The 14,005-nt window shown below is 38.1% G+C and overlaps 1 protein-coding gene across 17 annotated transcripts in view; it reads right to left on the bottom strand.

The window, feature by feature from the left end:
• The window catches only part of SYNE1 (spectrin repeat containing nuclear envelope protein 1), a 290,057-nt gene that overhangs the window by 89,168 nt on the left and 186,884 nt on the right, over positions 1 to 14,005 (bottom strand). For 14 of the 17 annotated variants that reach the window (XM_054279435.1, XM_054279434.1, XM_054279440.1 and 11 more), the window contains 6 exons: positions 13,373 to 13,495; positions 11,099 to 11,285; positions 9,725 to 9,864; positions 6,145 to 6,339; positions 4,990 to 5,130; positions 341 to 508 (listed from right to left, as the gene is read on the bottom strand). In XM_054279435.1, coding sequence (XP_054135410.1) covers positions 341 to 508; positions 4,990 to 5,130; positions 6,145 to 6,339; positions 9,725 to 9,864; positions 11,099 to 11,285; positions 13,373 to 13,495 — 954 coding nt within the window. The remainder of the gene's footprint in view (positions 1 to 340; positions 509 to 4,989; positions 5,131 to 6,144; positions 6,340 to 9,724; positions 9,865 to 11,098; positions 11,286 to 13,372; positions 13,496 to 14,005) is intronic. The other 3 variants (XM_054279439.1, XM_054279443.1, XM_054279445.1) reach the window with 3 other exon arrangements.

Raw genomic sequence — 14,005 nt, 5'->3', positions numbered from 1 at the left:
CAGAAATGTGTTGATTCAGCATTTGGAAAAACTGGATTCTGGGCCTTCTTTAGCTACTCATCCAAAATGACTGGATATCCCTACTAGATTATGAAATACAGTCTGTCAGTAGTCAATATTTCTGAAGCCAATGAGCAGCTTTAATGACTCTTATTTTTATTAATGGAGGTCCATCTTGCACAGGTTTTCAAACAAAGAACAAAAATAATATATCCCAACTAACAATTAAAGTTACCATTTGAAAACCCAAAACTGCAGGGAAGAATATATGAGCCAGCTATTTGAATTCTATTCCTTACAACCTAGCCAACTATTCTGAAGTCTCCAAATGCAAACTTACCACATTTTTCAGTGTTTCCCAAGAACGCTGCAAATCATCCAATTTGGCACTAGCAGATGATTCTAAGCCTGGTTCATAAAACTCCTGGGTGGCTGAGGTGCTGGGATGAATTTTAGCAGCTTCTGTCTGCAACTGTTCAGCAGATAAGGCTTGGTAATAAGCAATGTCCTACAAGCACGAAGTACATTATTGCACTTTCAAAAAGAAAGATACTGCATGCTATCCCCCCAATACTGCCCCACTGCATATGTCCATTAAAATAAAAGCCCACAAAGCCAAAACCACCAGGAAACTTCTTTAATAACAAAGTAAATCAATATTTAATAGTAGCAGACTGAGCATGTTTTGGACCTTCACTATGGTGAGGATTTTGGACGCATTTTTTTCATGTTCATATTAGCTAGGAGGTGCAGAAGGCAACTGTGGACAATCACAGAAAGGCTGGGAAGGGAAGTGCTATAAATGGGAGTGTTGTTCCAGCACCATTACAACTACACATGGGGGAAACCCCATCACAAAAGACAGCGGGTTATGGCACTGTAGGTGGCAAATACCAATCTAGTGAGCACTATCACAGAGAGAGCAGCAAAAGAACCTAAAAGGAATATACTGAAGGACTGGTAAATGAGGCAAGAAAGAGTATGAAGCATCAGCTTATTGTAAACTTTCAAACAAACAGGGAGCCTCAACTAACTTATAAAAGATATTCAGAAAAGGGACCAAAATTGCTAAGGAAATGTGAAAATGTCAAACCACCAATGAAAATTCAGAGCGAAATTATTTCTCACCAGAAATTCTATACTTAGTGTATGGAGATTTCTTCAACTGTTGCAGATGACAACTGAAAACGTCTACAGAAAATGCAGAATTAAGGAAACAAGTACAGTACCTATACTTAGGTCAGGAAAGCAGACTTGATGACAAGGATTATTTAAAGCTGAAATCATGTATGACAGTTAGCACTACATTATTTGGGAGGTGAAAAATGCTGCCTTCAAGAGAGGGTGCAAAGCAGATTCCGTGGTGCTTACTGACAGGAACCAAGGCAATGGGCACAAACTGAAGCAAAGGAGATTCTCACTGAATACCAGGAAATGCTTTTTTACTGTTAGGGTGACTGAGCACTGGGACAGGCTGCCCAGGGAAGTTCCACGGTCTCCATCCTTAGACACTCAAAATCAACCCAAATATAGTCCTGGACAATCTGTTGTACATGGTCCTGTTTGACAAAGGGTGTTGGGCCAGATGATCTCTGGAGGTCCCTTCAACCCCAACCATTCTGTGATCCTGTATAGATGTATAAAAGTTAGGTACTAAATAAGACTAATTCTGGGGTACTGGAGCTCAAAGTGTAAGAAGGATCCTAATTCGAAACAGAATGCAAATGCGTTATCTAATACCATATGTGAAGAAAACCAGACAAGCTCTGGAAGAGCACAGAAACCAGATCACTCCCATAAAACTGACCAAAACGTATGATTAGGTACTTCTTCAAAGATAATAAATGGGAAACTTAAAAAATTAAATGATAAAATTGTTATAATGTCCAGGAGCCAGCATGGAATAGGTAACAGCTTAGCATGGCACACAGGACTGCAATTTCAGAATTTTTCACTCTGACCACAAGTGATCTTTCCAAGTAATGGTGAAAAATTGCACCAGTGGAGGCAACTTGTCATTTTGCCTTGTCTGTAGCTACTCTCCAGCCCTTTGCCAGTCTCCTTTCAAGACCAATGCTTCTGTAACCTCTTAATATGGTTTTCAGAATAAAGGACTTGTTTACACAGAGAGGGAAAAGCAATCCCTTTCCCCATCTTTCCAACTGCTTTCTGGAGTATACAACATGGCATCTTCTCTTTGGCAGAGCTTTCACACCAGGACAGCAGGAATCCAGATGTTCATGCAAGTAAAAGATTCTATAAAGGGCCCCTATAAAGGTCCTAATATCCCATGGCTGTTCTTATGAAAAGTAGCCAATGAACAGTAGTCAGGTTTTGTTGTTAGATGCAGTGGCAAAACGGTGTGTTTAGATTTCGTAAGACATGTAACAAGGGCTGGTGCAACCTAGATGAGTATTCGTAAGGGAGAGAGAAAGAATCCTTAAGCAGGCTGTGTACAAGGAGATAGAAAAGCATTTAACAGTGACCCAGTGGATAAGACTAAAATCACAGGATCAGCTGTTGCCTACCAGGCATCGTGCCAACACTTCAGCTTTTCCAGTTCAACTGATCTGCACTATGTATCAGGAAACCAAGTTTTAAAAAGTGTTTTAAAATTTTAATCAATTACATCTTTGGGTAAGTGCAAGGAGATTTAGCCTCAAAGGATTCTCATTCAGTACTGCAGCACAGATGAAGGGTCTGATTTTGCTAAACATCAAAACTATCTGTATTTCAAGACTGTTAATATAATATTTAATATATTATGAAATTCCTCAGTGTTTCCAACATTAACGCCTTTATAGTTCCCCCCACCCTGCTGTTTTTGGAGGAGTTTCAGAAAAAAACCCATTTTTAACTTATATTAGTGCTAGAATTGTCACTTTCTTGTATTTCTGGTCTTGTTTTAATCTATTTCAATATCTGCATCATTTTCACTAATAAGCAGTTGGCACTTGTTTTATATTTTCATTATTGTTAGAAATGTAAATAAAGTGCGTAGATGTCGGAATTCAGACTAGCTATGTTTCACCATGAAGAGATGCTACGAAACTGATGAAACACTATAGAGAGTTATTCAGGATGAATTAAAAAGCAGTCTTAAAACATAACCTTTCCTTCCCCAATTGCCTCTTCAGAAGAGTTTTACATTTTTTTTCAAAGACTAAACTCATGTTATTCTTCACTTTCTGGAGTTTATGCTCACATTTTTTTCTGGTAGTTTGCAGATGATTGTCCTGTGAGAAATTAGTTCTTAACTTTGGTACTTTTTAAAACAAAATATTTCTAAATTTATTTTGCTAATTTGCTTTAAAAATACAAAACGTTCATAACTTACATTTGAGCTCCTAGTTCACTAATATCTAGGATATTGTTTTTTAACCACCCTTCTCTCCTGAGGTCTCCCCGGGCATTCATAATGACCAGCACTGGCAGTTTCATAGTTTCTTTAGTCTTAATCTCATGTGAGTGTGAACCTAAGAATTTTGTAAGTAAACCACTGCATTTTGGAACATTCTTCCGCTGATTGTTTAATACGTGCAGTTCATTTCAACATTAACCACACTGAAGAAAACTTCAGCTCTAAGTTTTTAAGATTATTATAACAGCATCAACTGTACCTTTCTCAAAAATCTTCTGCTAAACGAAAGATATAATATTTTTCAATTTTGCCCTAGTAAATCACTTATTCTAAAACTTGTATTTTGGTGTCAGTTCATGGTGCAACAGCATATTCACTGTGTTTTCCTTTGTCTGAGTGACTTTGTCTGAGTGACTGGAGCTGTTTGACTTGTTTCACATTTTCAGAGAAAAGTAAAGAACTGAGATAAGTTTGCTGATTAGGAAGCAAGCTGCTTTTTTAACTCCTTCATTAATTAATGGTGTCATAAGACTTCTATGTTGAAATATATAAATGCCTTTCTACTGTAAGTAAACTTCACAGGGAACTTTCTGATTATCTAAAATGATAGAAAACTAGAAAAATCCTTCTTATGCATTATACAACACTTTTTAGTATGCCATTGATGATTTTTTAACCACTCTTACTATCTTACATTAATATTTTTTCTTATGTATTGTATTTAGCAACTTCTATAGCACCATATGCATTTCTGAAATTAGCAGAAGGAATCAATGAGCATCTTGCTCAAACTCGCCTAATTCTACTCAGCAGTGCAACACAATACATTCTAACCTTCAAATCTGCAGTGGTCAATTTTGGAAGCAGTTACAAATGCAAAACCAACCAATCAGCCACAAAACCCAGAACATGATGAATTCAGTGAGGTGGTGATGGCTTCTAAGGCTCACTTCTAAACTTCTAAAGCATAACATTTTATGTGTGTGACTTTATGTGTGTGATGCTCAATGTGTTGGCTTAATGTTTACATTTTAATCAATACTGACGTACACTTGCTCCTACAAGAAGTGCAAGAGTTTTGATTTAAAATCTAATATCTGTTATTTCACTGATCTGTCTCACTGGTGCTTAAAATAGACTGCCATGGAAATGAAAAATACATAAAAAAACCCACATGAAAGTTAATAACTGAAATGATATTAAGTAGAAGATACCAGGCTGTGATTTCAGTGCCAAAATGGCAATCATACAGTAAGATAGATGGATATGGACATAATGTTTCATTATGGGGAGTACAAAAAGGCTTTTTTTTTCTCAGGATGCAAGATTCCATTGAGTATTACTGAGAAAATAAAAATTATGTTATAAGTAGAAAATACTGGTGACATTGTAATTGTCACTTAAAATTTACTTTTAAATTAATGAATAGCTGTAACACGGGCTTTATACAATTTCAATACCTGTATCCATTTTGAACCAGAACCTGAGGGTTCAGTTTGGTAAGAGGTTAAGCCTCAGTTCCTTGGAGCTATAGCTAAACATTATTTCAGAGGATTAAATAAACCACCTGTGGAATGGAATCATGCATGTCTGAGATAAAAGCTGAATGAATGCCAAGAGAGAGGTACCTGGTTAACAGAAGCATCTGTATTAGCCACAGGTGAGGGAGAGCGACAGGCAGGTGGAGAAGAAATCTCACTGTTGGTTCCCTCCTCCCCAGACTCCTCAGTGACAGGGGAGAGCAGCGTGTGACAGCGACCAGCAGTCATCTGCCACAGGAAAAGCAACCCCAGAGCACAGGAAGAAAATCAGTTACCTCAGCTGAGGCTTGACTTAGACTGAGATCAAAACAACACATGGCCAGAATTACCCCGACATTAATTAGTCATGCTTCATGCTCCTACATTTACCAGTTTAGAAATCTGTTGAATAAATAGTCTCATTTACTTGTCACACTTCAGTATGAGAATGCTCTCCCATACCCTAATGGATTTTAAAAGACAATGTAGAGCAATCAACTCAATAATAACAAATTCAGCTTTGCCTAAACATCTTCTAATACAATCTCTGCTGCATACAGAAATACTAAGGAGAGCTACAGAATACTGGACTATTTATCTTAGTATCCAGGTCCAGTTGGAACAACAGACTTGAAATATAAAATACACACAACCCAGTATTCAAATGTAACCCCCTTCCTTCCCCAATGGCGCTATAGAGGGATAAATCCTGAAGTCTGACACTCAGACAAAAATCCCAGCAGCATCAGCAGAATGTTTGTAATGAGATCCAGTTAGAAACAAACAAAAGCAAAGTCAAACATTGGGCCTCTGGCAGTACTTAGACAGCTTTCATTTCCAGTACACTCATCTGAGAATACAGCAGCATACCGTCAATTATCACATCAACATTTTAATGTGTGAAAAGCCTATACACTGCAACATCTAATGAAATCGTATTTATTCTGGTTTTATTTTATTCCTGCAACTCATCAATTTCTTAGCATTTGTACTTGCATGCTGACAGCTACAAAATAAAAAGCACAATATTTGCATATTATTGCTCACAAATTTCGTGTATTTGTCAAATAATTTCAGCCTTTATCAACAAGTTTTGAGAACCTGCATAAAGTAAAATACAGAGAAGGGAAGCTGCAACTTGTTTGGTTTGCAGCCATTTCAAAAGGTAGACGTGAGCTGTGGCAATTTGCTGCAAAGGGGTGTTGTAAGGCTGCAGGAGGAAGCAGCTCAGATAATGAGTACAGTGACCAAGGCATTGCTTACCATAACCACTGAGGGATGAGTGGCGTGTGCTGGCAGCAGGTCCGAATCCAGCTCCTCCATTCCCTCGGACAGCCCCTCCACTTCTGTCACTGTCAGCAGCATGGTGGCATGTTTTGCTTTCATTGTCAGCATCTTGCACTTGGAATTCAAAGAAGCAATTTGCTCCTGGTATCCTTTGATCTTCTGAGCCAGCTCCTGAGAAAACATTTTTTTTCCCCTAGTGCTGATGCAGCCGGGAAGGGCCACAGGACCGGCAGCATTTCAGCTTCCGCGGCGGAGCGAAGCTGTCTCCTCCCAGCGCAGCCAATGCCATGGCAGCGCCGCCGCTCTGCTGACGAGCAGGATGTCGCCAGCCCAGGGACCCGGCCCGGCGCGTCCGGCCGCGCTGCGACACCGCCGAGCGGAGCTGGGCCGCACGGGGCTCCGTGCGCGCCGCGCCGCAGGGACGGACGAAGGGAAGGACGGCTCACGTTCTCATCCTGCCTGAACCTGAGCCCACCTCTGTGAGCTGCACGCTGCAGCAAAGGGAGCGTCTCTCGCTTTTCCTGCCCTATTTCCCCCCGCCCCCCATCTACTTCCATTTATCTGAGGAAGATGAAGCTCCCCCGCACAGTGCGTGCCAGGGAAATGAGGTCATGTAGTGGCCACAACTGCAAAAAATGCCCCGTTCAGCTCTCACCAGAAAGAATGAATTGTCCAAACAATAACTCACAAGGTCTAACGGGCTCAAAAGTGATAGGAACAATCAGTCACATAATAAGATTAAATGCAGACTGTATCGCTTTTTGTCACTGTTTGGATAAGCTGTATTTTAATCTCGTTTTGGTTTTGTCTAAGTCTACTGAGCTAAAAGTTGAGCTGCACAGGACTAACCTTTCTTTAAAAAGAGACACTGAAATAGGAAATTAGCATGAAGTAGACTATATTTTAAACTACTGGGGGTTTTATGCTTAGGAAATGGTCTATTTATGGCCAAACACCATCACAAGCTTAAGACTTTTAGACAAGAAAGATGAAAATGAATAGCCTTATGACTATTCATAAGTGTCTTGTCTTCTCTCCTACCATATACTGTTGCTCCATTCAGTACCCAGTTTCAAAGCTTTCAATTAATAACTTCAAATAAAAAATGGTAGAAGTGTTTAGCATTTCTGCTGAAGCTCATTCCTGTCTCCCTAGATACTCAGTAACAAGTTAGAGTTTTGATCTAAGAAGTTAAAACATTTGTATAAGCTTGCCTGCTAAATTGATGATTATTTTTTCAAGTATATATTTCTGCTTAATTTTATGTCTGCTTTTACTTCTTCAAAACCCACAAGTTTTCAAGGAAAAATAGCAATAGGAGTTGCAAGATATAGTAGGCAGAATAAAGTATTATTACAATATCTTTTCAAAAGTAAATAAGACTGCTTCAGGCTGATAAATTAGAAGACTTTTTTTGGTTGTATGACATTTTTAGTGAGAAGATTCTTCGAAATTACAATTGATTACAAATGAGTGTTCTACACTCATTGCAAGAAGTACCAAGTTAGGAATTAAAACAGCTCAAAGACTGAGGATGACACTTCACTACTTGAGTTTCAATGGCACCTTGTCACCATCTGTCATGTTAGCAACAAAAGGGCCTCTCCTTGGTGCTCCAGAGCTTTCCTTGGAGACTAAGAAAAGTCTTGATTATAAAACACCAAGCAGAATAGTCAAAAACCAAGCTTCAATCAAATTAAGCCACAAATTTAATGGCAGCTTGAATAGTCATCTGCTCTTTGGCAAATTCCAGTCATTCACAAATGCTCAATGAATGACATTTCTGAGCCTCAGCAGAAAATTATTGTCATTCAGTATACTGTATTCCCTCACGTTACCAAGTGCAATGATACTTGTGGTATTAGTGTCCAATGCACTGAACATCTAAAATGTTTCTTTCAACTGAAAACAAGGAAGAGTAAGCAAAAATATGACTGAAAAAGAAAATTAAAAATAATAAAGCATCTGATAAAAGCAATGTCCCGTGAGGTATTGTATTTTCCATTAAAATAATTCTTGAATATGGAGATACTTACCCACATTCTTCTCTGAAATTCTAAAGAAACACATGTCAGTAGACATGGTATCTACTTACATACATGCATACTAATACAAACTTCCCAAAAATCAAGATGTAATTTCCTTCTACTTTCTTCCTTCCTCTTATTTTAATCGTAAATATAGCTAATACAAATGTCCCCTTAAGTTCTTTTACATACAGCCTTTAACAGGGGATGTGGTGACTGATATCTTTTTAAATTAATAATACATCTAACAAACATCTCAATAGACTTGACTTTTGAAGTAGTCTTATAAGATATGATTCAGAACATTCACTTCATGTTATGCTTTTCCACAGGTATTTAGCAAAGAAAACATGAGCCAAAAATATGCAAAAAATATGCTTATATGTTCTGGCTGATCCTAAAATGTGCATTATCATAATGCTGCTGTCTTGCTGCAGATGTTCAGGACCACTTCTAGCTACTAAACTTGCTCAAATGTACATGAAACTTCAAGCTGCCCCATTTTTAATTCCTTCCTACCTGCAGCATTATTCCTTCCTCCAGCAATATTACCCTGAATCACTGGTCACTCTCCTGCATTTGCTCTTCCAGAATATTTGACTAGATAATAATAGCATTATCAATTCAATACTAATAAAACCTAACGTGCTTGTATATACAAATTGCTCTTGAATTTATACGAAATAACCCTTGTAACAACTGTATAGAAAATGAGCAACACATGTAACATTAGGCTATATTACACACCAGGAGGGATGGCTTTAATTCAAAGATAAAGAAATGGTGCCATCTGGCGCCAGAAGTGACACACAGAGCTCAGTGGTGCATTTTCTATCCTAGGAATTTCACAACAGACAGGCGGAGGTGAAAGGCGCTCAGGAGGAGCTCTCAAGCCAGCACAGCAAGAAGGCTGCACAGAGACTATTGTGATTTATTCAACTCCTGTCAAACCATGAGTTTTTGGGCAGGACCTGCAACTCCAGAGCACAAAAATCTTCCCTACAAAGATTTTAAAGAAACATTTGGAATGAATGGTGCAGTCTTCATCCAAATCTATTGTGGGTTTCCTTTGATTCATTATAGAATGTATTCTTTAAAGAATGTGACTGGGATGAAAATGAGCAAGTACTTTAGGAGATACATGCATATATGTACATGTTCTTTAGGATATACATACGTACATACGGATCACTAAACTAGTTGAGATTAACTGACCAGCTGCTGAACTTTGACTTCTGGGACACTCCTCAGTCAAGTCTTAATGTCAACTGCCTCTTAATTATGCAATGCTTTTGTTTATCATAATGTTGTCTGAGGTTAGGATATATCTAACTGGATAAACAAATGAATTATCCACACTCTACCAATAGCAGGAGCTCCCTCTCTGGGATTAAGCCTATCTGCTCCACTAGCCTTTAGAAAAATCTGAAAAGCAACTCAGCTATCTTATGACTATTGCTTATGAAAAGTTGTCTGTGTCAGTGAGCTGCCATTGAGCCCAATGTTTTGATGCATTTTGAGTCCCATACCTCATTCCGTGAAATCTGGACCTGGAGTTCCTGGATGTTGCTGGTTGCTATTGGCTTGTCCTGGATCTCGCGATGGGCGCTCTCGATCATCTGCTGCAAATGTTTCATTTCCTGCTCATATTGCTCATACTGAACCACTGCTTCCTAGAGAAGGGAAAAAAAGATTGAGTGTCCACATGAAAATTAATTTTCACTTAGCCTAAGCATGATAGATCTCCCTCATGAAGTATCTGGCACTCACATCTTGATGAGCAAAGCAGGAGTATAGTCAGGAAAATATATATTAATAAATATTGTGAATTGCAATGATTTGAATGGTTTCATTTAATTAAATATTTCCCAAACCCACAGTGCACATAACAATTGATATTTTAGATTTCTGATGTAAGGTGCTGTAACTTCTGATTCCAACAAGTACCTGAACCAAACACAGCCACAAGAAGACAGCCTTGCTTAGTCTCATGGTTTTGTTATAAAGCATTTTCATCTGCTTTTTCACTTCATGTGTTCATTTGTGACTCTGAGAAAAACTTAGATATTACAGAAAATACAACTGCGAAAGTATTATGAAGATTGACTCAGATAATTATCCTGCCAATGTATAATCAGTTCTTTCTATCATAGATGCATAAGCAGTTTGTCTAACCCATTTTTTAAATTTTCAGTGTAGCCTTTCTTGCATTTAAGCATCATTAATTATCCTAAATCATCAAGTCTCTTCTGTTATCCAACTTGAAACTTTGTAGTTGCACCCTAACCTACGGAATATGCTATGTATATTCCTATCATTAAACAGCAGAGGAAAAAAGCTTATTCACTTCATTGGAAATACCTTTTACATATTTAATTATAAATCCAAACAGTCAAACAAAATCTAATTTACTTGTACTTAGCAAAACTTGAAAATACAAATTTCATAGACATTGAATGACTCCAAAATCAGAAAAAATATATAAACTATAAACAAAGAGAATAAAAAAAATTATTTTTATACCACAGTTAATTAACTCAATAGTTTTTAAGTAATCTTCAGAAGCAGCTGATGTTATACGTTGTATAAATTTTATTAATTGACTATAAATCTTATAAAATTAACCTGCATTCAATTGTATATCAGCTGTTTGTCTAGTTAATCCTAACAGCATTACAAAAATCATAGCAATATCAGGGAGAGAACTTAGGGGAGAGTCTGATGAATAAATCAACAATTAACATGGTCATGAATATTAAAGTCAGGAGTAACAGACTAGTGGGGAAACTCCTAACAGTGCTACAGAACAGAGGAGTGCACAGAGATATGAAATTCTATGCTTTCATCACAATTTGTGTGCTGCTGTTCAAGTTCCTCTGAGGGTTGGTGGGATGGGGCTGCACTTGCCTGCATGATGTTGCACTGCTGGATGGCCGTGTGCTGCAGGCGGCTGGCCTCCTCCTGCAGCCGCAGCGCGCTGTGGCACAGGGGCAGGCTGGTGACCACCTCCTCTGGGATCCTCAAGGCACTCTGGCACTCCTGCACTGCCTGGACCTTCGGCTTCAGGGACTCCATCTCAGACAGCAGATGCTAGAAAAAAAGTCAGTGCCACAATAAACCAATTTTTTCAGAACTCCCAGAGCATTTCATGCAGCCAGAGAAAAATAATGGTACATTCAAGCAACAATAGAAAAAAAATATTATCTATTTTTTAAATTGCATATACTTAGAAACACTTTCTCTGGAGTTGCTCATTGTGAAATGAGAATAATGATTATATAAGCAAAAAGCCCATATACTAGATATAAGAATAATAAATTTAAAAAGCATAGTTGTATCTAAGTGTCCAAGTAAAAAAAGTATTTCTATTAACAGATTTGAGAAAATAGATTTACCAACTCCACAAATCGAAGCAGCACAAGAGTAGTTTATAAATACTTGTATCTCATTGTTAAAATCTGAGTGGAACTCCTTGCTGTGACATAGAAGCACATTTTCAAAACTGCACATGAATCCCATTGTATTCAAAGTTTCCTTAGACATTACAAGCCATGGCTGAAAATGTTGCTTAAAATTCAAAAGGCAATCAAATAGAAAGGAACAGAGCTACACAGAAACCTTTTTCTTTGAATATTCACAAGCTGTATGCCTTTGTGAATAGTGCCTATTCCATACAAGATGTCCATTCAAGCTGTCTGTTCATATGCATGAGAAGGGTCTAAGTGCAATGGTTGGAAAATAGATTTGATCACCGTTATTTTTATCTACACTGAGGAGTTTAATGTATGTACAGATATAGAAAAAAAAACCAAAAAGAAAAAAATGGAAAAGGCAAAGTTGATAATAAGGGCCTTAGCACATTAGAAAAAGATTTTAGATTCAATAGATATAAATCAGCTAGACAATGAGGCAAACAGGGATAGAGAATTTGGTTATCTCCCTTCCCCTATACCACATCAGAATGAGAGCTAAGTGGGTCTGAAGTGCATACTGATGAGAGGATTGTGGTTTGGTTTTTATTTGTGCAGTTTCCTGACATATGGTGGATAATCTAACCAGAGTTTTGGTATAATGAGCTATTCCTCAGGCAGCACAGGTGGGGTCCCACTCTGTCAGACCCCATACTGCTGGCAAAGGGTGTCTTTATTCTTCAATCAGCACCCAGAGGCACCCTGGGGGCTGTGTGCCAGCCAGGCCCTTTCCCCTCCCTGGTCTGGTAAAACAGGCGGGCAGGGGCTACAGCCCCTTTCTGTACAGAAGAAAGTTGTATTGTAAGATCTGCTAGAGCCAGGACAAAGAACATGCGCAAAACCCAGTGTAACCTCCATGTTCCCTTCTTCTTATAGCGGGTGGTATGTTTCACTTACACTCTTCAAGGCTACATTCTGAAATCTGTTTGCAAGTGCCCAGAATAAAGACTGAGTATTTTAATGAAAAGGAAAAGCTGTGCAAATTTACTGTCCTTCCATATGTTTTTCTGCAGATTTTAATCCTACAGTGAACCTGCTGACATCCAGTTTTCACTGGCAGACTGAGACAGTTAAATCTCCATAGCAGTTTGCAGAAAGAAACACATCTTGAGAAACTCAGAAAGCTATAACTTGCCTTATTTCTCCTGTTAAGAGACTCAGACCAAAACGAACAAACGGACAAATCTCCATAGCAGATCAAATGCAATAAAGAAAGCCACAATATCTTATGGAGGTTAATTCAACTGAGAATACAAAAATGTAACTGGGCTTAAGGAAACCTGAATTGTCTCCTAGTGCTCCAGATTACTATTGGAGAAGCTGGCAACAAACTATATCATTGCATCTGTATCTGTAAAATAATGATAACAATATTGACTTCCTTCTGAAATACTTTAAGAAACTCTTGACCATAAAAACTAGATAAGAATTGGGCTTTATAACAAATATGGATTAAATGGGTTGGATGCACACTCCTCAGAACTGCATCAGTCTAAGAAGGGGCTCATAAAGAATTATACTTCAACCATTCTCTCTGAGGGAATCATTCTTCTCACTCTATCCCTTATTTCCTTGGCAGTAATTTGGGACTACACTCTGAAACAGTGACGCACCTAAGAAACACAAAAAGCAGTCTCATCGACACTCATTATCCTTTATGCAAGATCACATTACTCAAATGTTAACTTTGAGGTCCTGGTCTTTTACCTGTCTGTGAGAAAGTTGCTCTTTCAAGCTCAAATGCCCAAGCTCTGGAGATGTCAGTGTAGCTTGGGCTTGCTCCAAAGCAGTCTGTAGGGCTCTCAGCTCAATTTCAAATTTCTTCATATCCTATAACACATTTGATTCAGGGATAAGTAAGAGGAAAAATAGAAATCACTATAAGTATATCTGTCTGGATTTTGCAGGTACATCCACCTTACATACAGTGCAAAAAGCAATTCATAGTTTTGACAGTTAATTTTAAAGGTCTAATATATTAGATAAAAATACCAGTCATGTGACAGTCTAGAAAAAGGGATTGCAAAGGCAGAGTTATTTTTTGAAGTACTGCAATCTCAAATGCAGCATATACTTTATAAAGCTGAAAAAGTATATTCATTCTTTTCATTGCACTCCTTTGAAGGCCCTACACTATGGAATTCTGATTTGGTCAAGTACTCATATAAATTAATAAATTTAGAGATCATTTAAGAGAAGAATGAAGGAAATAGCAGAACCTTAGTGTCAACAAATACATTTCTCAAGTATCTAAACATAGGTGCTCAGTGCTATTGAGACACATCATTACCCCAGATATATTCATCCAGAAAGGGCACTGCAGAAATCTTGTGCCCATCT

This window comes from Melozone crissalis, unplaced genomic scaffold, assembly GCF_028551555.1.
Source record: "Melozone crissalis strain CALT ecotype California unplaced genomic scaffold, PUWL_Pcris_2 ptg000027l_1, whole genome shotgun sequence".
Taxonomy (NCBI): Eukaryota; Metazoa; Chordata; class Aves; order Passeriformes; family Passerellidae; genus Melozone; species Melozone crissalis.
Note: the sequence above shows the minus strand (reverse complement) of the source record. Positions and strands in the feature narration are given on the sequence as shown.